Source organism: Borostomias antarcticus, assembly GCF_949987555.1.
Source record: "Borostomias antarcticus genome assembly, chromosome: 37".
NCBI classification, from domain to species: domain Eukaryota; kingdom Metazoa; phylum Chordata; class Actinopteri; order Stomiiformes; family Stomiidae; genus Borostomias; species Borostomias antarcticus.
Genome location: NC_140270.1, coordinates 1273403 through 1299114, shown reverse-complemented (window position 1 = coordinate 1299114; position 25712 = coordinate 1273403). Strand labels below are relative to the sequence as shown.

The 25712-nt window shown below is 48.8% G+C and overlaps 1 protein-coding gene across 1 annotated transcript in view; it reads right to left on the bottom strand.

Annotated features, from left to right (window-relative positions):
• acin1b (apoptotic chromatin condensation inducer 1b) overlaps positions 1-25712 on the bottom strand; it is a gene marked incomplete at both ends in the record, with an annotated part of 34099 nt that overhangs the window by 7930 nt on the left and 457 nt on the right. The window contains 8 exons of the mRNA XM_084461167.1: positions 88-233; positions 1775-1820; positions 6046-6166; positions 16885-16958; positions 17554-19434; positions 22179-22249; positions 23193-23304; positions 23636-23701. Of these exons, the coding sequence (XP_084317293.1) occupies positions 88-233; positions 1775-1820; positions 6046-6166; positions 16885-16958; positions 17554-19434; positions 22179-22249; positions 23193-23304; positions 23636-23701 (2517 nt within the window). The remainder of the gene's footprint in view (positions 1-87; positions 234-1774; positions 1821-6045; positions 6167-16884; positions 16959-17553; positions 19435-22178; positions 22250-23192; positions 23305-23635; positions 23702-25712) is intronic.

Sequence of the window (25712 nt, the reverse complement as noted above, 5' to 3'; positions counted from 1 at the left end):
TGAGTCGGTGGTGATGCTGATGGACGGTGTGTGTGTGTGTGTGTGTGAGAGTGCGTGTGTGTCTGTGTGTGTGTGTGTGTTCCGTACCTTCAGCGAGTCGGTGGTGATGCTGATGGACGGCTTCTTGGCGGTGACGGCCGTGCTGGAGCCCCACCTCCTCTTCCTCCCCGCCGCTCCTCCCGACTCCGCCTCCCCCGCTCCACACTCGCCGCCCACCTGAGACGTCTTGGTGCCTGCTGGGAGGGAGGGAGGGCGTGTTAACGTGGCAGGGGTCGTGACCTCTAGCGCGCCGGGTAGGGATGCGCATCGAAAACCGGTTCTTGTTGATAATTGGTACCCAGTGAATCGATTCCTTGGAATCGTTAACCGAAATCCTTAACGATTCCGCTATCGATTCCTGTCGTTGCTGCGCATGCGCGATGTCACACGCACGATGCCTTGTTTTGTTTTGTTTTATTAGACCGCAGTAGAAGAGGCCGGCAACGTTTAGGCATAAATGTTCGAAAGTGTGGTTATATTTCACGCGACAAGATGACAACACGGATACTTGCAATACTTGCAAAAAACGTATATCATCAAAGGGAAATTCTACAAATATGCAAAAACATATGCTAAAATCTTATCAATATCCATCCCTAGCGCCGGGTGGAGAGAACAACATGCCGGGACCCAACGCCCCTGGGGGGGAGGGCTTGGGAGTTCCCCCTCATGTATTAACTTGGTTTTTCAGATTGGTGACTTGCTCACAGCACACTGAGGCAGTGTCACAGAGGTTCAATGGGCTGGGGACAGGTCAGGTCGGAAGGAAGGACTACTGGTCAGGAAGGCTTCCACATCAACATCCACAATTCAATTTGAATCTAAGAATCCGAACCGTACACATCTGAACCACCACCACGACATGGCAGACCCAAAATGACAAGATTAAAGTCTTAAAGACACGAGTCAGGGTCCGAGATCTGGCTTTTGACTGGAGGGTCTCGTCTTTACCCAAGGGTTAACTGGTACGCTCTTTGCTAGATGGTTAAGCCATCTAGATAACTGGTACAATCACTGCTAGGTGGCTAAGCTAGCTGGATACCTAATACACTCACTGCTAGGTGGCTATGCTAGCAAGGTCTCTTGCTCACTGCTAGGTGTAGGCTAGCTAATAACTAACTGATACGCTCACTGCTGCTAGGTGGCTAAGATAGCTAGCTAACTGGTGTGACCAATGCTAGGTGGCTAAGCTAGCTAGCTAACTGGTGTGACCAATGCTAGGTGGCTAAGCTAGCTGGCTAACTGGTGTGACCAATGCTAGGTGGCTAAGCTAGCTAGCTAACTGGTGTGACCAATGCTAGGTGGCTAAGCTAGCTGGCTAACTGGTGTGACCAATGCTAGGTGGCTAAGCTAGCTAGCTAACTGGTGTGACCAATGCTAGGTGGCTAAGCTAGCCAGATAACTGGTGTGACCAATGCTAGGTGGCTAAGCTAGCTGGCTAACTGGTGTGACCAATGCTAGGTGGCTAAGACAGCCAGATAACTGGTGTGACCAATGCTAGGTGGCTAAGCTAGCTAGTTAACTGGTGTGACCAATGCTAGGTGGCTAAGCTAGCTAGCTAACTGGTGGGACCAATGCTAGGTGGCTAAGATAGCTAGCTAACTGGTGTGACCAATGCTAGGTGGCTAAGCTAGCTAGCTAACTGGTGGGACCAATGCTAGGTGGCTAAGCTAGCTAGCTAACTGGTGTGACCAATGCTAGGTGGCTAAGCTAGCCCGATAAGTGGAATACTCACTGGTCAGGGAGATCTTGCGGGCTGCGAAAGCCTTAGGTGTGGAGCTCTGGAAGGAGAGAGAGGACATAGATACCCCAGGGGTGTGGGGAGAGATGAGACGGAGACAAGAGACACACAACAGGCAAACAGAAGGAGAGAGAGGAGAGGTGGGGGGGGGACAGGCAGAGAGACTTAACAGGCTCCTATTGAGCCACATTAATACAAAAGGAGGGATCTAGGGAGGAGAAAGAAAGGAGGGATGGGGGGCGGGGGGGGGCTTGGGTCGATACAGAGAGGGGGACTCCAGACGGACGATCTTTCCTCCACCTCTGTTCAAAGACACTGAATCAGTAAATGGTCGCTGGACCTACTGCCGTGTGATGTTGTGGGACGGAGGGAGGGAGTTCATGGCGATGTGCATTAAGCAGTCCGGCTACGAGGGACGGACACAGCGCCGGATATTAATGGGTTTTATGGGTTCTAGGGGGCTTAATGACCAACTGCAGTCTGGGAGATGAGAAACAGGATACCCTTGGGCTTGTCGTTAGGAGTAATATGACTAAAGTGCCTTTCCTCTGTGTGTGTGTGTGTGTGTGTGTGTGTGTGTGTGTGGGAGGAGGAAGGGGGTGGATACATGTGTGTGTGTGATATACTGTTAGCGTAGTGCATCTATACCAGTATCTTTACAGTGTCCCTATTATTCATGTGTCTGTCTTTAATCTGTCTTAACGTGTCACATGCAGGCCAACGTTTAGCCGTGTGACCCGGCCGATGTGTCGTAGCTTCCAGGACGTCCACGCTACGCTGCTGATGAACCAGAGATGGAGGGTGAGCGCTGGAGACCGCCTGTCTGTCAAACCAAGGACACAAGGACAGGATACTATCCATACTGCAGTTTAAATTCACCGAATTGTTTTGAATTTTCTAAAAAACTTTGTGGGTAACCAATGTGGGTAGGAGGTAGAACGGGCATTGGAATTATCTAGATCAAATTAAAAACTGCAGTGATCGTGACAATTTAAGACCTCCCAGGATAAACATAATGAAAACAATCCTCCAAGTTTTCAAGTAATGACCAAAATCTCTGAGCAAAAATAAAGAGATGACATTGTCTTAGCACTTATTAAATACATCTCAATTAGAGAGAAAAAAAATGACAATTCATTTCCTGGTACCATTGACACCTGATTCCTCACTGGGATGGCTATGGCCCCACCGCACGGCAGTGTGCACTGTATCTAGGCAACAAGGGTCCAATCAGAGAAGGCAGAGGGGGTTCGAGTGTGCTGATGAGCCCGTAGACAGGAACTGATCTTTTGGGGGGTAGGAACATGACTCGACTGACAGTCATTTATCCAGTTGTCTGCAAACAATGTTTCAAATTGTCTTTGGATGAGTTTCAGTGGGGAAAAGGGTCAACATGTCCCAGAACAATCCAAACTCATCCCTTGGTGTCCATTCCTTGCTAGTCTCAAAATTGTCCGAATCGATTGTCCAATCGGCAAATGAACAGATAATCCAATGAAGCCACAGCTTGTATATTTCAGAAGTCCATCATAATCTGAAGTAGATTAGGGAAAACACATCTGATTATGTATCCTGTATGTCCATATTTGTCTTCTGTATCGTATGCTTTCAAAAGTCTCTGGTACAGATGAACAACTGTGACGTCAAGTGGGTGACGAAAAAAGTGAACAATAATAAAGTTCCCGAGTCCAAAAACAAGATGGTTGCCAGTTCATATCTCGTATGCACTGCATCATATGGCCCATAAATCCCTGCGGCTGAACCAATAAAAAAGTCCCACACGTGGTCCGACTAGCCAATCAGGCTTGAGAATTACTGCCAGCCTTGACAGACCAGCTGGGTAGGCCAATGAAAACGATTGTAGAAAACAGCGCGCCAGCTGGGTAGGCCAATGAAAACGATTGCAGAAAACAGCGCGGACGCACAGGTGGCATTCAGCAGACGGCCCAATCCTGGCGCTGCGCTGGATAGCGAACGTCTTTGTGATTCGTAGTTCTCAAACAGAGAGTCATAGTTGTAATCCAAAATGGTGATCATTAAACCCAAGTCCATTTGATCAATTCCAGTGCAGTATCAACATTCAACAGTGGATAAGCGTTGGAGGAAGTCAAATGTGAGAGGCCTTCAATACACAATGTCCTTTCTTAGTAACGGTACAGGGCTGATCAATGCAGGCAAACCCAGAGCCCAGTTTATCCAAGTCCAGGAGGCAGCAGCGTCCCTCTGCGCGGTCGTACTTCTCACCACCAGTAGAGGGCAGACTGGCAGGAGTCAGCAAGGGGGTTGAGGACTGGAAGTCGGGAGTCAGAACTCCTCTCTCTCATCTGCGACGGGTCCATTCGTAGACGGAGAGCTCGAAGACGGGCAGAAGCTCTCTCCCTCTTTCTGCGATGCCAGGGGGGGTAGCTGTCGCTTTTCTACAAAATGGCAGCCAGCCTGAGGGGTGGGAGAGGAGAGGAGGGGTAGCACGGCAGACAGACAGACGGGTCCGTCCGCCTCCCTCCTTCCCTCGTCTTCTAACGGCGCCGGGGCAGTCCGTTCGGGTTGGCTGTGTGGGCCGCGCTTCCAGCCCCGCAGGCGCTGTTACCGTGGCAACGGAGAAGGGGGTGGGTGCGGCCCTGGCGCTGTTCTGGATCTGGAGTGTTCAGGAGGGGGGGGGGGGGAGGGCGGGCGCTCCAGTTCCAGACCGGCTCAGCGTCGGGAGGTTCTTAAACGGGGGTGTGGCGGGCGGTGGGCGGCGGCCCGGCTTGTGGGAAGGGGCGAAGCCTCGCGACCCCCACGCCAGAACTCTGGGCTCCTCCCGGGCCGGGTCTTAGCTCAGCGGAGCGGAGGTGCAGGGTGCAGGAGACTCTGGGCCTAGTTCAGGTGCCGTCGGGGCGCTTGGGCATAGCGGGGCAGTAGTTGGAGGAGTAGTAGGAGGTAGAGGAGTGGCGGTGGCGGTGGTAGTACGCAGGTACCATTAGGGGCAATGGAAGACGCATGGGCACCTTCGTAACAAAGCAATCAATGGGGTTTTAAACAGCAATCACACCATACGAGAGAGAGAGAGAGAATAGAGGGGGTGGGAGGAGACCAGAGAGGGGGAGAGAGACTTAGGAGAGAGAGAGAGAGGAGTCCTGATGCATCTCTCCCCACACACACAGTCAGGATCCGTTTACTCATGCAAACCCCTAGCGTCAGTCTCTCTCGCAGGCACACGCAGACACACGGACAGAAGCACATACACACACACACACCGTCTGAGCCATTTCATAAAGGCTTGCTTGCCTGGGAGAATGCTAATTGTGTCGTGTATAACCTACAGCACGTAGAAGAACACAATGCTGTGAAGGAAATATCTCAGGAGGTCGGAGCTCCGATCCCACTGAACTAATGTTCAGCCGTTTTCTCCTTCTAAAACTCTAAATCTAATTAATCGTTAGCGTCGATTAAATTTGGTGTATGGTGGTAACACACGCTGCCAAGGTCAACCAGAACATAGGTGAAAATGAATAAGGTGAAAATGAATAATGCCCTCGTGTGCGATGGTGAGTTAGGAGGTTATGTTAGCATGTGATAATGAGGAGAGTGATGTAAAGAGTCACGATGCAAACGTTAAGTTACGGCTTCGGGCTCAACCTCTCCCTAACTCAACACACACACACACACACACACGTTCGACATTTGGACGAGGAGCATGCAGTCTGTCTGCGGGCTCGTGTCTAATTTCACACACCGCTACCACGCCACCTGCTGTGCGGTCAGTCACTACGGCCGCTAACCAAAATGTATCGGGAGGAGAGGATGAGTAGTAACGCTCGTCTATGTGTGAGAGAGAACGATCTAGAAACGGTTAGCCGTACCAAACTCAGTCAAAGGACAGAGAGGTTAGTGAAGTTCAGTTTAGCCCCCCCAATCATAGATCGCAATCCACCCAATCCCAAATCAGCCCCCCGTCCCCCGGCCCTGCGAACTACATCACTTGTGACGATCTGCTTGCCGATGGAAGTAAAAAAAACTAAATAAAAACTAATTAAGTAGCTTAACTAGCCTATCAAGAGAACAGAGATGGTAAAAGACCACGCTGTCTAGATAAGACTCAGATCCCATGTAGAGCACACTGCCTAGATACGCCCCAGAGGGCTTGGCGGAGGGGGGGGGTGGCTGATTTAGGGATTGGCCCACCCACCACCCGCGTCTTTAGCGGTGCGACCCGCTCCCGCGGCATGCCGGCGGACCTGGAGGACCCAGGGGGGCCCTCGCTCTCTCCCTCTCAGCGGCCTTACCTCCTCCAGGCACCCCTCGCTGTGGTCCGGGTCGGGCTCCGCGCCGGGCTGGGCCGGCGAGCTCTCAGAGTCCGGGTCCACCTCCATCACGGGCGGGCCGCTGGGCTGAGACTTTACCTCCCTGCAGGGGGGGGAGACAGAGAGAGGGAGGGAGGGAGGAAAAGGCAGAGAGAGAGCAGGGGATGGAGGAAGCAGAAACAAGAGAGGGGAGGGGAAGCAGAGAGCAAGACATTAGCAAACGATGATCGAAAAGATTCGACACAAACTGAATTGGACGGCAGTGACGAGGCCACTTGCCACTACCGACACAAGCCGTTTACACAGTCTTTGGAGTCAAGGGAGACAAGGTGAAGAGCCGATGTGCCTCCCGGGTCCCTCGTCGAAAGCAGACAGGAGGGTCACACAGAGTATCAGGGAGATACGAGAGGACAAGATACAGGAAAACGAGAGAGAGGGTGAGTGTGAGAGAGGGAGCAAGGTTGGCTCAGGCCGGTGATCTGGGTCAGTCCCAACTATAAATAACACACCAGGCAAATTACATCCAGCTCCGCGGTCACAAATAATCCTAAAACAAACTCCTAGACAGTGACACACACACACACACGCGCACACACACACACACACACGCACGCACACACACACACACACGTCAGAGGAACTTAATGCCGACTCTTGCCGACCCTAACCCTAACCCTCCACCCCCAAACACTCACACGGGTGCTGCTTGCATGATGTCACTTCTAGTCAGAACATTTATAGACGCATCATATCATATACACCACGCCTGATGTGCTGAAGCCAAACATTACACAGCACAACACCACATGGTCACCAGGAGGACATGACTGCACCCTAGCTGCGGTCGAGAGGGTCCCGGTAGTAACGGGCGTTTCCACGTCTCCGTGTCCGGTGGCGGTTGCGTGGCGGCCTACTGAGCCGTGCCTGGCGCTGTGGGGCGCGCTGGGCGCTAAACAACAGCAAAGGACACGTGTCAACGACACCATTTAACATCAAAGAGCCGGATTTAAAATACAGAAACAAACATAGATGTCCGTCACCGGGAAGAAATTGATTTTTTTTCTTCCACTCCGGCCATCTTCATTTCATCACAAATCTAACTGCAACGCCATATCGGAACTCGATTTCAGCTGATTTCTGGGCACTCGAAGCCAACTTCATTTATTCTGCCCCCCCATTGCGTAATTCTGTCAACAAGCTTGATTGTTTACAAGAATTAATCGTAAACAATCACATTCTCGGCTACTACTCCGCCTGACAGACACAGCCAGCGACTTCTGGTGTGCCTCAGCAAGGGAGGTGATGTCACCAGGGCATGGAGATACAGGGGTATGGAGAGAGAGAGACTCCCTTCACTCCTCTCCTTGGAGATCAGTTTCAGACGGGGAGATTGTCTCCCCCCCTCTTCCACACACACCAAAGAGAACCCCTTCATTGTTCTGTGTGATATTGGCCCCTTACCCTCCTAACGCACACCTGCAGTGGGAGGAGACAGATGTCAACTAGAATGCAACCCCTGTGGGACGAGGGTAAAGGAGCAGCCGGTCACAGTACTCATCATTAAGAGTGTGTGTGTGTGTGTGTGTGTGTGTACAGATCAGCCTTCTCCTTCAGAGGCTTGACTAATTCCAGGCCTCCCAAAGTTTTTGTCATGATATATGATTTGGGCCTTGATAAATTACTCGACAATGTCGAATTGTCGACAATGAATTTCCCTCATTGTGGCTGAGGTGCTTCAAATAGCTAGGTGGGCAGACAACAACAAGACAAATTAACTGACAAAATGTTTGGACCTACTACACCACATATTCAAATGGCATACAGGTACAAAATACACTATGAAAAGAGCTATTTATCAGTAATATCATGACCGACTCCCAGTGGCCTTGGCAGTGGGCGAGAATTGTGTGTCCCACCATCAGGAAGCACTCTCACTTCACACTGGGTGAATGGCTAACAGATGTCAGCATTAATGATCTCCCACGACACCAGCTAGCTCATTAGCTTAACTGCCATCCCCACACCATCTCCACCCAGCATATTTACAGACAATAGCTTAGTTGAAAGCATACTGACAACAAATATGCATTTGCCTTCGAAGAATTAAGCATAGTAGTATTAATCTCTCTGTGCCTACGAATGATCTTGTGTGGGCGAGATTCACTTAACTGGGAGAGAGAGGGAGGCAATCTTTTGTTTAATTCATAAGCATGCATTATTCTCCATTCTCGCCATTCAATCTAAGATTTGTATCCTTTTTAAATCTGATCGAAAGAGAAAGCACCAATATCACAACCCCGAATTGCCCAACCCCCCCACCCCGCTAATTAAAACCGCTCCCCTACCCCTATGAGCGAGGAGGCTCACATGGGGAACGCATGTTACCCTCCTCGTATGTGCGGAACCCCGCTGTCACGACTACGAGTCTCTAAAGTCGCGATCTGATCCGAGTGCAGCAGGTAAGTCGGCTTTGTGGCTGCGGGGGTTGAGAAATGAGATCTGAGATCTGCTGCTGTGTGTCCGCCAGTGAAGGGTATCTAACCGCCTAACCTCTCTTGTCGGTCTCTCTCTCTCTCCCCCCACTATCTTACCCGTTTTTGGTGCCTTCGGACAGCATACTGCCGGGCTGGACCCCCGGTAACTCGTGCTCTGTCGCGATCGGTTATTCCGGTGCGGCGGATTGATACCGAGGGCTGGAGATTCGGTTGCGGCAGCAGGGATTGAGCACTGCGACGGTCTCAGAGTAGCAATGCACGCATGACGGCCATGATGGCTGGGAGAGGGGGAGTTAATGTGAAGAACGCGAGGGGAGGGAGGGAGAGGAGGAGGGGAGGGAGGACCGGTTTTTTCACAGCAAAGGCCACACAAGCTTGTTAAGGGGCTGCCGCAGCGAACGCCTGACGAGAAATGCTGGCGGCTATAAATAGTAACAGCGTGAGTGACTGAGCACTGAGAGAGTTACGGCTGATTACATCGCTTGACAAATTGGGAGGTGGATCAGGATTGATTAAATGAACCACAATGTAACACGTCTATACTCAACTCACATACAAACTTCCTCTGGGATAAAAAAAAATAAAATAAAAAATAAAAATCTTTTTATTTTTAAATCTACTCGAAACAGATACAAACTTGAGTGCTCCTAGGAATAGTCACAGCTGGTCAAAATCAATCTATCAAGTGATTGCTTGGCATTACACTCGTTTTTTATTTAGCCTGCTGAATGTATGCAATATAATGTCAAACCGATTGGAATTTCTTATGAATCAACTTAAAGATACAGCGAAAGGGGGTTGGAGAACATCTTGCTTCCGTACTTTGACGTATTTCCGCTTGAAACGGGCTGCATGGGCGGGACATGCGCTTAGATGAATTTCATTGGATCGTTATCGAGCGGGCGGGATATTCAACACTTGAGGCTGCAGAGTAGTGGATGTTTTGATTGACAGGGTGGATATCATGAGATTATTGGCCTTAAATCTAAGATACCTGAGCTGTGTTCAGAATCGCTCCCTATTCACTATATAGGGCGTCAGCCATTTTGTTTGTAGTCTCCGAATTCTCCACAGAATTTTTGTTCCCTATATAGTCCATTATTTATTACCCACAATTCACCTTGATTTGCAGGGAACAGCGCATGTACCCTACATTTTCTCCGTTCCCTAGGTAGTTCACTACATGGTGAACCCTATATAGGGAATAGGGAGTGAGGGAACGAGGGAGCGATTCTGAACACAGCTCTGGTGTCGTAATTGCACGTGACCTACCGTTTTCCAGTTAGTAAGAAATTATATACTTTGATATAAGATTACAACAAAAGTAGAACTGTGTAATTTTTTTGGACATACATCGTTGAATAGGTGAACACTATGACCAATTATGTGAACCAAAATGGGACAGAATGCTTTTTTCATTTCTGTGCGACTAAGTATTTTCCCACTAGACATAAGTTCACAGGACAAGCCACAAAGTGGGATCCATTCATCAGCTTCTACATTTTGGCATGTTTTGATGATGCCGAGTCCGTTATCCGCTAATTACCGGTAAAAACAACAACAACATATTAAATATCCGGTCATGTCCGGTGAAAATAATTCCTTAGCACAATTTGAATTGTATTAAAATATGCTAAAATAAAAAATCCACATACTTAGAACCTTCTATTATTTTATTTTTTAGTGAATGTCACATTCACTAAAAAATAAAACAATAGAAGGTTCTAAGTATGTGGATTTTTAATTTTAGCATATTTTAATACAACTCAATGAGTTCTTAGGGTACGGTCACGTTAATATTCGCCTCCCATTCACTTCCATTCTATGCGAGGGAAGAGGTGGCGAAATTAATTTGCCTCGTTCCTTCATGTGGAGTTCAACTTTGGTGAACTTTGACGCGGAATTCACAACTTGAATCAACACCAAAGACATTGGTATGGTTGACCCCAGTCTTGGCACTAGTTTTTCTGGGCCTGGCAAGCTAGCTATGCCATGTCGTAGCAGACATTGAAACAGGCATTGTTTTGATCAACTTACTACATAGTTACAATCTGCTGGTTTACTTTCTCACATGAAAACATATCCAAACTTAATAAAGTGACATACAGTATTATCAGTCGTGAGAACCACATTTACAACAATGGCTGCCGACAAACCCAAACGGACTACAAACCAACTTGTTGGTTTTGTGTGCGTCACACCCAGCACTGCCCACACAACACGCAAATTTCGCCTAGGCAGGCGATGGTCCTTTGCTTGGCTAATATTACTTTTGCGAATGTGTAACAGTACCCTTACATTGATACACTACATAAGCTACGCTAACTACGTTACTGCATGCTGCAGATCTCTCTATGGGTCTTGGGACACTTCATGCAAAAAAACGGTTTCCAAATCCTGGCAATTGATTGGTAGCGCTGGAATCCATAACGACTTTTGCCACTAGGCGCTCCTACCCAACCTGGGCCCGTTCATCTAACCTAGGCTAGCGTCCCTCATTTGCTACTATGACCTGTCACTCTTTCAATTTTGAGACACGCCCTGAGAAAACCAGCTTGGGCAGCAAAGTGGCACAGACTCTATATTGTAGTATGCGGAGCGCAGCGATTCAATGTACTATGAGTCTGGAGAGAGACAGTAGCCATGTTTCCATCCACATGTTTTATGCAAATTAAGTTATATCGAATTAAAAATGCCTTATGGAAACAGTAAAATTCGATTAAAAATCATGAAAATCGACAAAAAGTTTGTACTGTCGATCTCATCGGATTTTCTCTTGTTCGATAAAAGTCTTTTGTGATAAATGCTTTATCCGATTTAAAGCTCTAGATGGAAACGCACGTTCACCCGCTTTATTCGCATTCATATTTTTAGCGATCCTCGCACAATTCGATTGACAAGTGGATGGAAACATGGCTTGTGTGTGCACAGAGTAACGAAATGCATTCATGGGCGGATGGTCTGTGCTCTCACAGCACCATTTCTCGTTTAATTGTTGTTTCACCCTGATAAAACACGCACTTGGATTGAATAACCGCAAAAGTGACAAGCGAGAGAGATCAGACATGGCCAAACAAGCAAACCTAAAGCAAGTATTTTCTGAAACCAAGCAGATCTAATGATAATGTCAACGACAAGTCTGATAGTCTGAAGTCACAGACATGGCTGATGCCATGGCTCCAGCTCAAACCAAACAATGTTGAGCGTTCAGGCCTTAATGGAAAGGCAAATTCCCCTGACTGAGGTTCAATCAATGCATTTTGTCATCAATTATTTTGCTAATATTTGTCAAACACTGAAGACGACTCTCTTACAGACAGATGGGCCCAGTCCCAATGTCCACCCTTACGGACCCACACACTTTGAGGCGCGTTCCCGCTAAGTGTGTGAGGGCTGTCCCATTGTCAAATCATCAAGTACATGAGGGCTCTCTGGCAGACATTTTGAGCCCTTTATGCCCCCTTGCCATAAGTCTGCACTTATGCAGACTTTGCCTAAGGGAATTACCCACCTGAACAATGCCACAACCCCTGACCGCTACCCCGTCCCGCACATACAAGATTTCTCTGCCCACCTGGCAGGCGCCACCATTTTTTCCAAGGTAGATTTGCTGTGCGGCTACCACCAGGTACCGGTCCACCCACAGGACATACCCAAGACAGCGGTCATTACGCCATTCGGTCTCTTCGAGTTTCTCCGGATGCCATTTGGCCTCAAGGGAGCGGCACAGACATTCCAGCGGCTTCTGGACTACGGAGGAGCCCATGACACACCTCCAGCAGTTGTTTGAGTGGCTCAGTATGCACGGTCTCATCGTCAACTCAGCCAAGTGCCAGTTCGGCCTCTCATCCATCGATTTCCTCGGGCACCGCGTCTCTCCGCAGGGGGCCGTTCCACTTCCCACCAGGGTGGACGCCGCCACCAGTTTCCCTCGTCCCCGTACTGTGAGATCCCTGCAGGAGTTCCTGGGCATGGTGAACTTTTACAACAGGTTCATTCCCCATGCAGCTCACCTCATGCAGCCCTTGTATGAGGCCCTGAGAGGAAAGGACTCCAAGGATGAGGTGGACTGGCCTCCTGAGATGGACAACGCTTTCAACAAAACCAAGGCTGCGCTGGCCAATGCTGCATTACTGGCACACCCATCTCCGACTGCCCCAGTCGCCCTCACGACCGATGCCTCAGACTACGCAGTCGGGGCGGTGTGCGAGCAGTGGGTGGGCGGCGCCTGGCAACCACTCGCCTTCTTCAGTAAACAGCTTCGGGACAATGAGAGGAAGTACAGCACCTTCGACCGGGAGCTCCTCGGTCTCTTCCTCGCCACCCGCCACTTCAGGTTTCTGTTGGAGAGCCGCCGTTTCACTGCCTTCGTCGACCACAAGCCACTGACATTCGCCATGGCCAAGACCTCTGAACCGTGGTCCGGGCACCAGCAGCGTCGGCTCTCCGCCATCTCACCACAGACATCCAGCATGTGGCTGGAAAGGACAATCTGGTGGCTGACTTCCTCTCCCGAGTGGTGGTGGGATCCGTGCATTCGGGGATTGACTACACTGCCATGGCCGCAGACCAGGCTACGGACTCAGACGTTCAGGCCTACCGCACGACCACTACCGGGTTGCGGTTGGAAGACGTGGTGTTTGATGCCAACACCACGCTCCTCTGCGACGTATCCACAGGCCAACCCCGCCCCATGGTTCCCTCAGACTGGCGGCGCCGCATTTTTGATGCTGTCCATGGCCTTTCCCATCCTGGTGTGGGGAGTCTATTAGGCTGGTGGCAGCTAACTTTGTCTGGCCCGGCCTCAAGAAAGACAAAGACCTGGGCTGGCTCCTGTTTGGCGTGCCAGCGCGCTAAGGTGCACCGCCATACAAAAGCCCCTTTGGCGCCGTTTCTAGTGCCAGAGAGGCGTTTCAATAACTTTTGTTATTTTTTATGTGAGAGTAAATGTCTAGACTTGTCTACCGTCTCCCTGTTATTGTGCTAGTTTTGTCAACTTTTTGATCTGAACCATTGTATATGATCATAAGTAACCTTAAAACAGGGCTAAACATGATTTTCCCCTTTACTACTCCTTTAACAGAGAGGGGGAAATATCCGTTTTTGTAATACTGTACCTGTGTATGTGTAAACAAAGTCTAACTCAAACTCGCACGCAGCACAATAAAATATGCCTGTTTTTCTTGCTAAACATGAATCATCTAGCCCACATGTTTTTATGCAGTGTTTCCCATAGCCTACATTAGGGTTAGCATTAGCATTTAGTGCAAATAGGCTCATGCGTTGGGCAGCAGTCAGCAAGGAAATGTTTTGGCCGTCACTGAAGCATTTGCGCGGACGTATGAACTCAGTCTGTCTATGGGGAAAATATTTGATTCCAGCGGATATCTTAGTTAATACAAGCAGATTGATGTAGGAAAGCAGTTTTGTGTTGTGATATTCCGTTTGGGACATGCACTTATTACTGGCGCACAGCGGAGGGGAGGATTCCTGCCTTCTTCCCTCCGCTATATAAATGTCTCATTTTATTGCACAACAAACATCTACAGTAATAGCTTAGGTCTACAACAAATGATCGGCCTGTCCTATATAAATCACAAGGCGTGAGTTGTCTTAGCCCAACAGCGCATGTTGACAGTGGAGCAAAAAACGACTGCTCGACTTCAAGAATCTGTCGATTTAAGGGTCTCTGACTGATGATTAGACTCGTCGACTTTCAGGGTGCAGCACTAGTGGCAACCCAGCTTACAGGTAAGACCACAAATACACAAACTAGAAGTGGCACACACAGATAGAGACCAAGCAGACTGGCTAGCAGTTTGGCCTGTGTTGGCCTTCGAATAAAACGCAGGCTCTACAAAAGAAAGTTCTCAAAACAAACTTATAATTACACATGAAGCCTCCAGCTGCCTCTTTCCCCAGAGCCATTCTGGCCTGGGTTTAGAATTCGTATCGAATCGTTCCCATCTATCTAATCCGTCTATCTGCTCCATAAGTGACAAAGTGATGTTTAAAGATGCTCTACTTCCATTGACTACTCGAGCTGTCCTGGCTGGGATTGGATTGTTTTTTTTTTGGCTTGTCTTGCTGATTGCAGATTAGAGGCAGGGGTGCTCAGTCAGAGAAAATGCAATTTGCAGGTCCTAGGGTCAGCAAATTTGGGTGGGGTTGCCAACAGATCTCTGATCTTGGTGGTGGAGCTCGCTGTAATCACGGAATGAGTTGCTGTTGCACCACAGACACCTTTTCTGTTAGTTAACATTATGTTTTTTTGTGGGCGAAGCGTCATTGGAGGCAAAACAATTTGAAATAGATAGATCCGTGTTTGGTCACTGTAAACCATGTAAACAATGGAGCTAGCTAGCTATCCGCGCTGTAGATAACTTCACATCTAAATAACTATTAAAACAACATGAAATCTAAAGTCAGCCAGGTCAAGCAAGGTCTTGTCTTTTTTTATTTGGAATATAATGTAAAAGTAGCCTTTTTCTTATAAGAATAGTACTGTTCTTTATATATATCCTGCTGAACAATTGCTCAATAAACATAATTGACCAGAATTTCTCCATATTTGTCTGGGACATTGATATCTTCCAGGGCCGGTATCAATTTTTCCAGAACGCTGGGTGGTAGATTCTACTTCATCATAATCAACATCATATCTCATCAATCCACTCAACACAATTTCACACAAGCCACAGTAACATAGAGACTCACAAAACATGCAAAATCAACTATGCGAGATGCAGTTTGGGTTAGTATGAAAAAGATAAACAAGATGTGCCGTTTAGCTGGTTTTCCACGGTAGGGCCGAATGGTTCTTCCGAGCCAAGGCCCCAGGAAGTGCTCGGATCTGAAGCCCAGCTCGGTATCGCAAGTCACGTTACACCATCGGGGCCATGAAGACCTTTCCCATAGACATATATGGGGAAAGAAAAGGCTGGGGAAATAAACTAACATCACTTAGTCTTTGAATTACCAAGTTTTAAATCATTGGGTCCATTTGTAGAAGCCACCTGGAGTTTTACAGCTGTTTTTTCCCCCATGTATGTCTATGGCAGCAACATGAGAGCAGTCATACGTCAAATTGTAGTAAATAGGAAGTCCTGTACACACATGCGCAACAATGCGGACACCCCCCTATTTGGGGGAAAACGAGGTGGGACCAGGGCGAGACTTGAACTTGCCGTCATTCAGATTCAAAGTTGTTCAGCCAAAAAGTGCCCGGATCTACAGCCCGGGTGACCCCACACCCAGGCTCGGGGTGATAAAAGGATAGCCCCTCGGCCCCAAGCCTGGGGAGGAGAGGAGAACACAACACCAAACGCGCACGAAGAAGAAGAAGCCAAAAAGGGTCAGTTCCCGGATGACAACAGTTAGTAAAAAAAAAGTATTCACAAAAACCGAACTTGTTCGTTCATCTGAAGCTATAAGCTGGGACTGTCATTCGTGACAGGCAGTCAAATAACGTATCAAACAAACATTTATTTGGTAACGCTAGCTGGCTAGCATAACCAGTTTGTTGGCATTTCCTTTTGACAACGGATGAATTGAGATGTTGTACAGCAAACCAGTAGTATCATTCACGTCTGGTTAACAGTTTCTTGTGTGATCTTTGTGTTATCTAAGGCAGACACCAGGATTCCCAGGTGAGTTGGTTTATTCTAATAGATCAACGGCAAACACAACTGTTCTGGAACATGTATATTGAGCAATGATGATATCAGAAATATAGAAACACACACACACAGTCTGGTAGCTGACAAACTTAGCTAGCTAGCTAGCAAGTCAAGTCAAATTTATTGGTCACATACACATACAGGTATAATGTGCAGTGAAATGTTATTGCTAACTCCTGCGTGTGTTTAATAGTAGAGAAGTAAATAAAAATTAAGTAAATGCAAAGTATAATAATATATAAAATCAATATATACAAAATGTGATGAGCTGATCGATATGCACGGGTGAATTTAGAGATCGCAAGAATACAAAGATATATACAGATGTAAATAGATAAGTATATGTATGATCTGGGTATATATACACGAGTATGCATATTAAGTATAAAAATATATGGTGTGTGTGTTTACATGCAACATAGCCTACGTACCGTTGTTTCGTAGAATTAATATGCAAATCTACAACTGCATCACTGGTTTTAGCAGTCCAACAGAAAAGGTAACGGTTACCACGAGTCCGGAGCGGCGTGGAACGGCACGAGTCGGTCCTGGGAACCGCTCGGCCCTACGGCGGAAAAGTGGCGTTTGTGTGCGAGAGAGAGGGAAGAGTTAATAGGCGCATATCTGCAAAGAGCTCTTAGGCTTACCTGGCAGGGAGTTTCTTCTCCTCTCCTTTGTCCGGTCGTCTTTTGCCATCATCCTCTTTTCCTGAACCAGCCTTCTGTGAGACACAATGAGAATATGAAAAATAAATGGCACCATTTGACAGCAAAAGACTGGAAAAAGCTTCATATTGTATTAGTGAAGTTTTTCATATTGTATTAGTGAAGTTGCATGACAAAAAGACATTTAAAGGTGGTTAAAGGTGAAAACGAGATGGTTAAAGGTGAAAACAAGAGGGTGGGTATAAGAGGTCAAAGGGGTCTATTAAAATAAGAAATGTGTAAAATAAAAAAATAAAATGATAATAATAAGTATTAAAAATTAGGCATTCTCAAATGTGGAATCCTGAGGAATTGTGTGATTTCCACCCCGATGAAACACAAGTGTTCAAAAGCTGTTCTCCTCAGCACACTCTGACACCGTCAGCGTGAGAAGGTGAGTTAACTCACTTACACCCAGGGAGACACACAGTCAGCCTGGTGCATCGGTATTAGCATGGCGGGATCATCATCGGAGAAGCACAGAGCAAAGCACAAACACACTGCATGTGTACGATGAGGCATGAATATAGACGTTTGTTTATTGCAAGTCATTTTAGTCCAAAGCACTTTCATAGCGTGCTTGATAGACATAGCGTTCGACCAGTAACTGACCTTCTTTTGCCTGGCCTTATCCTGGGAGGAGGAGGACCCAGAAGAGTGTGAAGAGGACCCAGAGTCAGAGTCGGAGGATGAAGAGTCGCTGGACAACGTCTTGCCTCTCCCCTTCTTCTTCTTCTTCTCCTGCCTCTCCCTCTCTCCTTTACCCCCAGCCTCCCTGCTAGCCAGGAACGCAGGGGGCAGCACGGGCCCCATGGGCTCCAACTCGATCTTCACTTCCGCATCTCTGAACTCCAAAGGACCCTTCTTCCTGACCTCCATCTCGGGCGTCTCTTCCTCCGCCTGCTTCATCTGCACATCGTCTCCCTCAGGCTTCTCAGCGGACGCCTTTGTGGGCGAGGCGACTTCCGTGCCCTCGTGCTGCTGTGGTCCTGTGACCAAGATTCCTTGTCGGACAGGCTTGACGGGGAAGACCTTGACGGGGGAGACCATGGAGCCGGTGGCGGTGTCTGAGAACATGCGGGGCCTCCTGGCGGCGGCTGGAGGGGAGGTGGCGGCTGCGCCTGGGGGGGAGGACAGAGGCTGGGGCGTGTCCCTGAGGAAGAGTGACTTCTTGGAGTGCTGGAGGGGCACAGCTGACTCCCCCTGGTCCACTGGAGGCTCCTCCGCTTGAGCCGGGGCCGCGGCGGAGGAGGCCGGAGAGGTGAGGTCTCGGCCACGTTTCCACGGCGGCAGGCGGCTCTCCTTCTCTTTCTCCTCCTCTGTCGCCGCCTGGCTCTGGGGCTCTGAGGTGGAGGCGAGGGTCGTGGCGGGAATGGCCGCGGGACGGGGCTGAGACCCCGACATGTCTACCGGGGCTGGAGCCTCGAGGGCAGGGACGATGGAGCTGCCTGCGTGGGCAACGGCGCCACCGGGGAAGATGACCACCCCGGGCCCGGCTCCTCCTCCTCCTCCTACCCCCGCCCTAGGGCGGCTGCCCTCGCCTGGACCGGCTTCCGCTGGACCCGCCTGGCCATCCTTCACTGCCACCACCGCCTCACCTCTCTTGCGGCCCTCTGCGCCGAAGGCTCCCTCGGACTCCATCTTGCGGACGAGCAGGGAGAGGGGGCCGGGGCGGCGCTGCTGGGGGGGCTCCGGGCTGCTGGAGCGGGAGCTGGAGTCCGAGTCCAGCCTCCGCAGACCCGGAGGGGGGTGAGCGGCCACCCCGGGCCCTGCGCCCTCCGGCTCATCCATGTCCGGCGGGCTCTGCTTGGGGGTGTCGGGGAGGGGGAAGGAGAGCTCTGGGGGCGGGGAGGGGGGCGGGGTGGGCTGGCGCAGCTGCATGGGGGGTTGGTGTACCTGCTGTGGGGGGATGTGCTGGGGGGGCTGGAGCTTGCGTCTGGATCTCTCCCGGCCGGCCACCGGAACGCTGGGGGGTGGCTGCTGGGGCTGCGGAGGGGCCCGACCGCCCCTCCTCGCCCCGGCCGCCAGCCCCCACTCTTCATCCTCCTCGCTGTCGTCGTCGTCATCATCGTCGTCGTCGTCGTCACTGTCCTCCTGGGCGCGGCCAGCCGCCGCTCTTGCCGACCGGCTCTGGTACAGCACAGGGTGGGCGGAGCCCGGCTCGGCGGGGGCGGCGCCTTCCCTCTCCTGGGGGCGGGGCATCGAGGGGGGCAGGCCCTGACGCTCCGGCTGCCCCAGTACGCGCACGGACAGGGAGGCCACGGCCCGGGGCGGGGAAGGGGCTGCTGGCTCCTCGTGACCTGGGTGGAGCGGGGGCCTCTGGATACGACCGCCCGGGGTGTCAGAGGCCTCCTGGGGGACAGAGCCAGAGCTGAAGTCTGGCCTTCGACCCATCATCCCCAGGCTCATCATCCCAGGTCCCACTCCCGCGGGCAGTCCTCCTCCTTCCTCCTCCGCCCTGGTCAACGGGGGCTGGGAGGGCATGGGCCGATGCTGTGGAAGAGGAGAGGAGGTTGGAGGGAAATAATCAGCAAAAACTTCTGCTTTATTCGTTAGAATAAATCAAAACACAGCCATAGATTCAAAAAAAGACATTGGCTAAAGGTGAAAACGAGGGTGGGTAGGAAGAATGGAACAATAGCCGGCATATTTGATAATCCACGATAAAATTAGATTGCATTTATCACAATAAAATTATTACTAAAACCATGTTTGATTACAACGCTTTGAAAGACTCACTGTAAATACTGTCCAGCATCGGCCAAAGTTAGCAACAGTCTCCCAGACAAGGTTATAATAGTTTAGCTTTTTTCATTCGTTTTTATTTTTAGATCGTTTTCACTTTTTGTTTTCAATTTCAGTTTAGGAGTTTCAATTCGTTTTTAAAGCAGGTTTGCTAGTTTCGTTTTTTATTTTTTGAAAATGCTTAGTTTTTGTTTAGTTTTATTATTTTTCTGCGCTAGCCTCATGAGAATATCCTGATCTCGCAAGCTCACGTTGTTTCACTCAGGTTACTTCTGCCCAGGGGTTCAGACAAAACTAGAAAAGCTGCGTAGCGGCTAAATGCCTCCGCCCAACAATGCCAGTTGCAGTTAACCTAACTAACCCTATCCCTAACTAACTGCTAACCTAACCTAACCCTAATGCTAGCTAGCTAACCTATGCTAACTCTAATGCTAATGGATTAGCAGTATTGTTAGGTAGATAGGCACTCAATAAAGTCAGCTAACTGACTCAAACCTTCCGTTTTAATACCTGTGTAAGCTGACAGCCCTACTAGCTTGCTAGTTATTTAGCTAGCTAGCTAGCATCGCTAGATAAAATCCGATTACACTGGCTACTGATAGCTAGCTACCCTAATTACAGTATGTGCACTATATTGCCTTTCTAGAATAATGCTGTGACTAAAGAGACTACATCAACTGAAACGGATTGTGCTGCTAAGTGCATGGATGATTGTCAGGCGGTTGCTTGGCTATACTATAGTGCTACATAGCATTTCCAAAAAGGGGGCATAATGCTGGCTCGGCTCCATATGATTCAACCAAGATTGCATGACTTATGACAACATTATGGAGGCATCATTTGATACAAAAAAGTGAAGTAGGCTATTGATGTTTTTCATGTCATTCATGCATCTTTTTTATTGGGCATAGAGAAGAGTTATTGTATCTTATTTGGGTGGTAAAAATTCAGTAGACCATTCAGGTAAAGGTGTCACTGAACTACTGCTTTAAAGTCATTTATTCGTAGGCTTCAAATCCTCTTATTTCACTCAATGGCCTTTGTGCCTTGGCATGTGGCCTTTGTGCCCTAAATAATTGAGTGACACCGAAGGCCAAATGGCCTTGACCCTAAAATGATAAAATTCCTGCCCTGGGTTTATGTATGAAATGAAAAAGACTAAAACTAAGGACATTTTCTCTATAATGTTAGTTTATTTTAGTTAGTTTTGTAAACACACAATACAGTTTTAGATAGTTATCATTTTCTTGTAAAGCCTAGTTTTTGTTTTACTTCAGCTAATTTTCACTAACTATAACATTGTTCCCAGATACATTATTTTAATATTTATGCAAACAAATGTGCATAGTGCTGCTACATTTATTTGTGGTTTTCTATTTCAACTTGATTTCAGTAATTAAAAAAAAATAATCAGCACAACAATACCACGATATTCCTGATAACCGTGATCATTTTGGTCACTATAATTGTGATGTGAAATGTTCATATTGTTACATCTCTAGTGGGTAGGTATGAGGTGAAATTAGTCTGTTAGAAAATAAGAAATAAATTGTTTTTTTAAAGTTAGAATTTTGCTGTTGTTCACATTCTCAAATGTGGAGTCCTGAGGAATTGTGTGATTTCCACCCCAATGAAACAGAAGTGTTCAAAAGCTGTTCTCCTCAGCACACTCTGACACCGTCAGCGTGAGAAGGTGAGTTAACTCACTTACACCCAGGGAGACACACAGTCAGCCTGGTGCATCGGTATTAGCATGGCGGGATCATCATCGGAGAAGCACAGAGCAAAGCACAAACACTGCATGTGTACGATGAGGCATGAATATAGACGTTTGCTCTCATTAATCATTTAGTACAAAGCACTGTTGTAGCACGCTTGATAGACATATCGATCAACCAGTAACTAACCTTCTTTCTTTAGTTCTTTAAAATAAATCTAAACAACACAGCCACAATTCATATTAACTAACATACTCATGAAGTCCAAAGAAGGGAGAATCTACTGAATTGGGAGTCATATTAGAATATCATATTCTGCACTTCCAGTCTGCTGCAAATTGAAGAGTTAAATGACACCCTGAAAGATAAAGTTGGGTAGTTAAAAGCCCTTAAACTTTCTCTCTGAATGTCCAACAGTTGTTTTGCTGCAGCTTGATATATACAAATGGCTCGGCAAATTGATGTGCAGTATCTTAGTAAAACGGTTTTCAATGATTTCTGGGGCCTTCTTGAAGTAATTTGATCAAGTAAATCATAGAAATGTTGAGCTTTTTGAGGTGTAAATGCACGTTTAACGCAACAATGAACATTTTAACTTAAAACTCGTTTTATTTGACAACATCCAAGCAACGTATTCAAGCTGAAGAGCCTTAAGCACCTCTGTATTGAGAGTAGATCCAACAAAACCTTTTGCAAAGTGCATGTCCCAACCCAATATTTAGTTTAGAGAAGTGTGTGTGTGTGTGTGTGTGTGTGTGTGTTGAGGTAACTGACCTTTTCTGGGAGGTAGGAAGCTTCATCGTTGCCGTCTGTGTTGTCCTCTTCTGGGGCTGATGGACTTTCTTCTATCTCAGAGACAGGAACAGAGAGAAGGAACACCAGGTCAGGTCAGGCAGCAGCACACACCGTTTGTTTGAAAACAAGGCAACTTTAGTACTAAAGATGGTAAAAAATATTAAAATAAGTAGGTCGTTGTTGTGTCTAGCGGTGGTTCTCCTCAGCACACTCTGACACCGTCAGAGTGAGAAGGTGAGTTAACTCACTTACACCCAGGGAGACACACTGTCAGCCTGGCGCATCAGTATTAGCATGGCGGGATCATCATCGGAGAAGCACACAGATACAATTCAGACAGGATATGCACTGTGTGTGGTGGGTGAAACGTCTGCATGAGAATGGAATCCCCCCCACACACAAATTACACTAACGACCGGCAATTTAAAGTTAACTGCACATGAGTGCGGGCCCGTCCATAACCATGCGACACACAAAAGCCCCTGGCTAATGGTTGTGCTACCCTTCCAGTCGTTGTTGCACTAAGCTATTGGGCCATATTTTGGGCCATTTTGGGCTATTGGGCCACTATTCGGATGGGGGCAGAGCCAACCCGTACCATTATGCACCTTTACTTAGATAGTAACAGACTTCAAGTCTATGTGTCTGCCCTTGATTAAGGTATTGACCATTTCATGGAATGTTCATATTCAAAACAATAATAGTTTACACTACAGTTTACACTACAGTTTACACTACTGCCGTTTACTTGGACCAATAAGTCGTGTCTGTAGTGACTGAAAATTCCATTGAAATGGTCATTAAGACCTAACTCAGTGTGGGTCTCTACTATGGTCCAATCTAGAGGAGTTGTAACGGAGCACATGCATGTGTGTGTCCACTTTAGACATTCTGAAACAAGAGTGTGTACTGACTACCTACATTAAATGCAATTATTGTTAAGTCGATTTGGATAAAAACATCTGCTGAATGACTAGTGTCTGTGGGCCTCACCGTCGGCCTCTGCAGCCTCCCGGGCCTCTCTCTCCAGCCTCTGTCTGAGGAGCTCCTGCTGCTTGGCCAGGTACTGCTTTATGAAGCTGTTCTGGCTCATCTCCTCCCCAATCTGCACGGACAGGCGTCAGTGGGACGGGGGACAGGCGTCAGGGGGACAGGGCACAGGCGTCAGGGGGACAGGGGACAGGCGTCAGGGGGAGAGGGGACAGGGCACAGAGGGACAGGCATCAGGGGGACGGGGGACAGGGCACAGGCGTCAGGGGACGGGGGACAGGAGTCATTGGACAGGGCACAGGCATCAGGGGGACAGGGCACAGACGTCAGGGGGACAGGGCTACGAATGCCGATAATGATAACACTTCCATGGGAAAACTGACCACATGAATCCGTTTGAATATTTAACTGACTATATAATGTTTTGGCAGTACATGTGTCTTTACCTGGGAGTTGGGCTGCAGCCCAATGTGAGGAGTGGAGGTCCTCTGGAGATTCTCCAACATCAGTGCCTGGGGAACAAAGAACAAGGAAGGAAGTGACACATTTAGTCCCACGATTATTCCCACAAAAACACCACATGGCAGAACAGAGGCGTTGTGTGTAGAAGTTCTCCTTCAGCACACTCTGACACCGTCAGCGTGAGAAGGTGAGTTAACTCACTTACACCCAGGGAGACACACAGTCAGCCTGGCGCATCGGTATTAGCATGGCGGGATCATCATCGGAGAAGCACAGACACAATCCAGGTAGACGAAAACACCATAAAAACGCATTTCAATTACAGTGCAACGAAAAACTAACCCGAGTGCTCCGGCAGTAGCATTCACCGTAGATAAACAGACCCACGTTGTTTCCCCCAAAGAACGGACCAGCTGTGATGTTGCATAAAGGCCTTGTGTTGTCACGGTTAGGTGGTTAATAACCTCCCGGTCCATTTCCCTCTGACTGTGTGATATTTTGAAACTGTGTGTCTTTATAAGTGTACGAGGTAGAGGGATCCTCAACAGGAGGAGGAGCCCGTCCGTTCACGCATCGTTGATCATCGGCCAATATGGTCCCAGACGGGTTTCGATGGCCCATTCATTGACTTTACGTATGAACACAATTTAAAAATGAGAGAATAGCTGAACCTCGACCCTCACGGTAAAGCAACCCTATCTAACGTGCAAACTACATGAGACCAGCGTTGAATGATGCATGGCAAGCTATGAAAATATTGTTTACTTTATCATGATGGCATAGAGGACTCAACTTCCCCACACAAACAGAGCTCAATAATATTTAGCATGGCAGACCCCTGGGTAATTTCGTATGCAGATACAGCTGGCTACTGTAGGCTAATTACTGCTAGCTCGGTGTAATCCCTTACGGGCTGCCCCCCACTGCCCCCCATCACCCGAACCCCCCCTACTGCCCCCCATCACCCCCTCACTGCCCCCCATCACCCGAACCCCTGCCCCCCCACTGCCCCCCATCTGCCCCCCCTCACCCGAACCCCTGCCCCCCCACCACCCCCCCATCACCCCCCCACTGCCCCCCATCACCCCCCCACTGCCCCCCATCACCCGAACCCCCCACCTCGCTCGCTCCCGTCAGAGCGCGGGCCCGACGACAGCAACTCAAACATCCCAGTGAGCAGAATGATGGCTAGCATACTAGCAGCAGGGAGCTAGCATACTAGCAGCAGGGAGCTAGCATACTAGCAGCAGGGAGCTAGCATACTAGCAGCAGGGAGCTAGCATACTAGCAGCAGGGAGCTAGCATACTAGCATACTAGCAGCAGGGAGCTAGCATACTAGCAGCAGGGAGCTAGCATACTAGCATACTAGCAGCAGGGAGCTAGCATACTAGCAGCAGGGAGCTAGCATACTAGCAGCAGGGAGCTAGCATACTAGCAGCAGGGAGCTAGCATACTAGCAGCAGGGAGCTAGCATACTAGCAGCAGGGAGCTAGCATACTAGCAGCAGGGAGCTAGCATACTAGCATACTAGCAGCAGGGAGCTAGCATACTAGCAGCAGGGAGCTAGCATACTAGCATACTAGCAGCAGGGAGCTAGCATACTAGCAGCAGGGAGCTAGCATACTAGCAGCAGGGAGCTAGCATACTAGCAGCAGGGAGCTAGCATACTAGCAGCAGGGAGCTAGCATACTAGCAGCAGGGAGCTAGCATACTAGCATACTAGCAGCAGGGAGCTAGCATACTAGCAGCAGGGAGCTAGCATACTAGCATACTAGCAGCAGGGAGCTAGCATACTAGCAGCAGGGAGCTAGCATACTAGCAGCAGGGAGCTAGCATACTAGCAGCAGGGAGCTAGCATACTAGCAGCAGGGAGCTAGCATACTAGCATACTAGCAGCAGGGAGCTAGCCTACTAGCAGCAGGGAGCTAGCATACTAGCATACTAGCAGCAGGGAGCTAGCATACTAGCAGCAGGGAGCTAGCATACTAGCAGCAGGGAGCTAGCCTTCACACTAACACCGCGCAGGGGCCTTCTAACCGAGGGGCAGAACACAGAGGAAC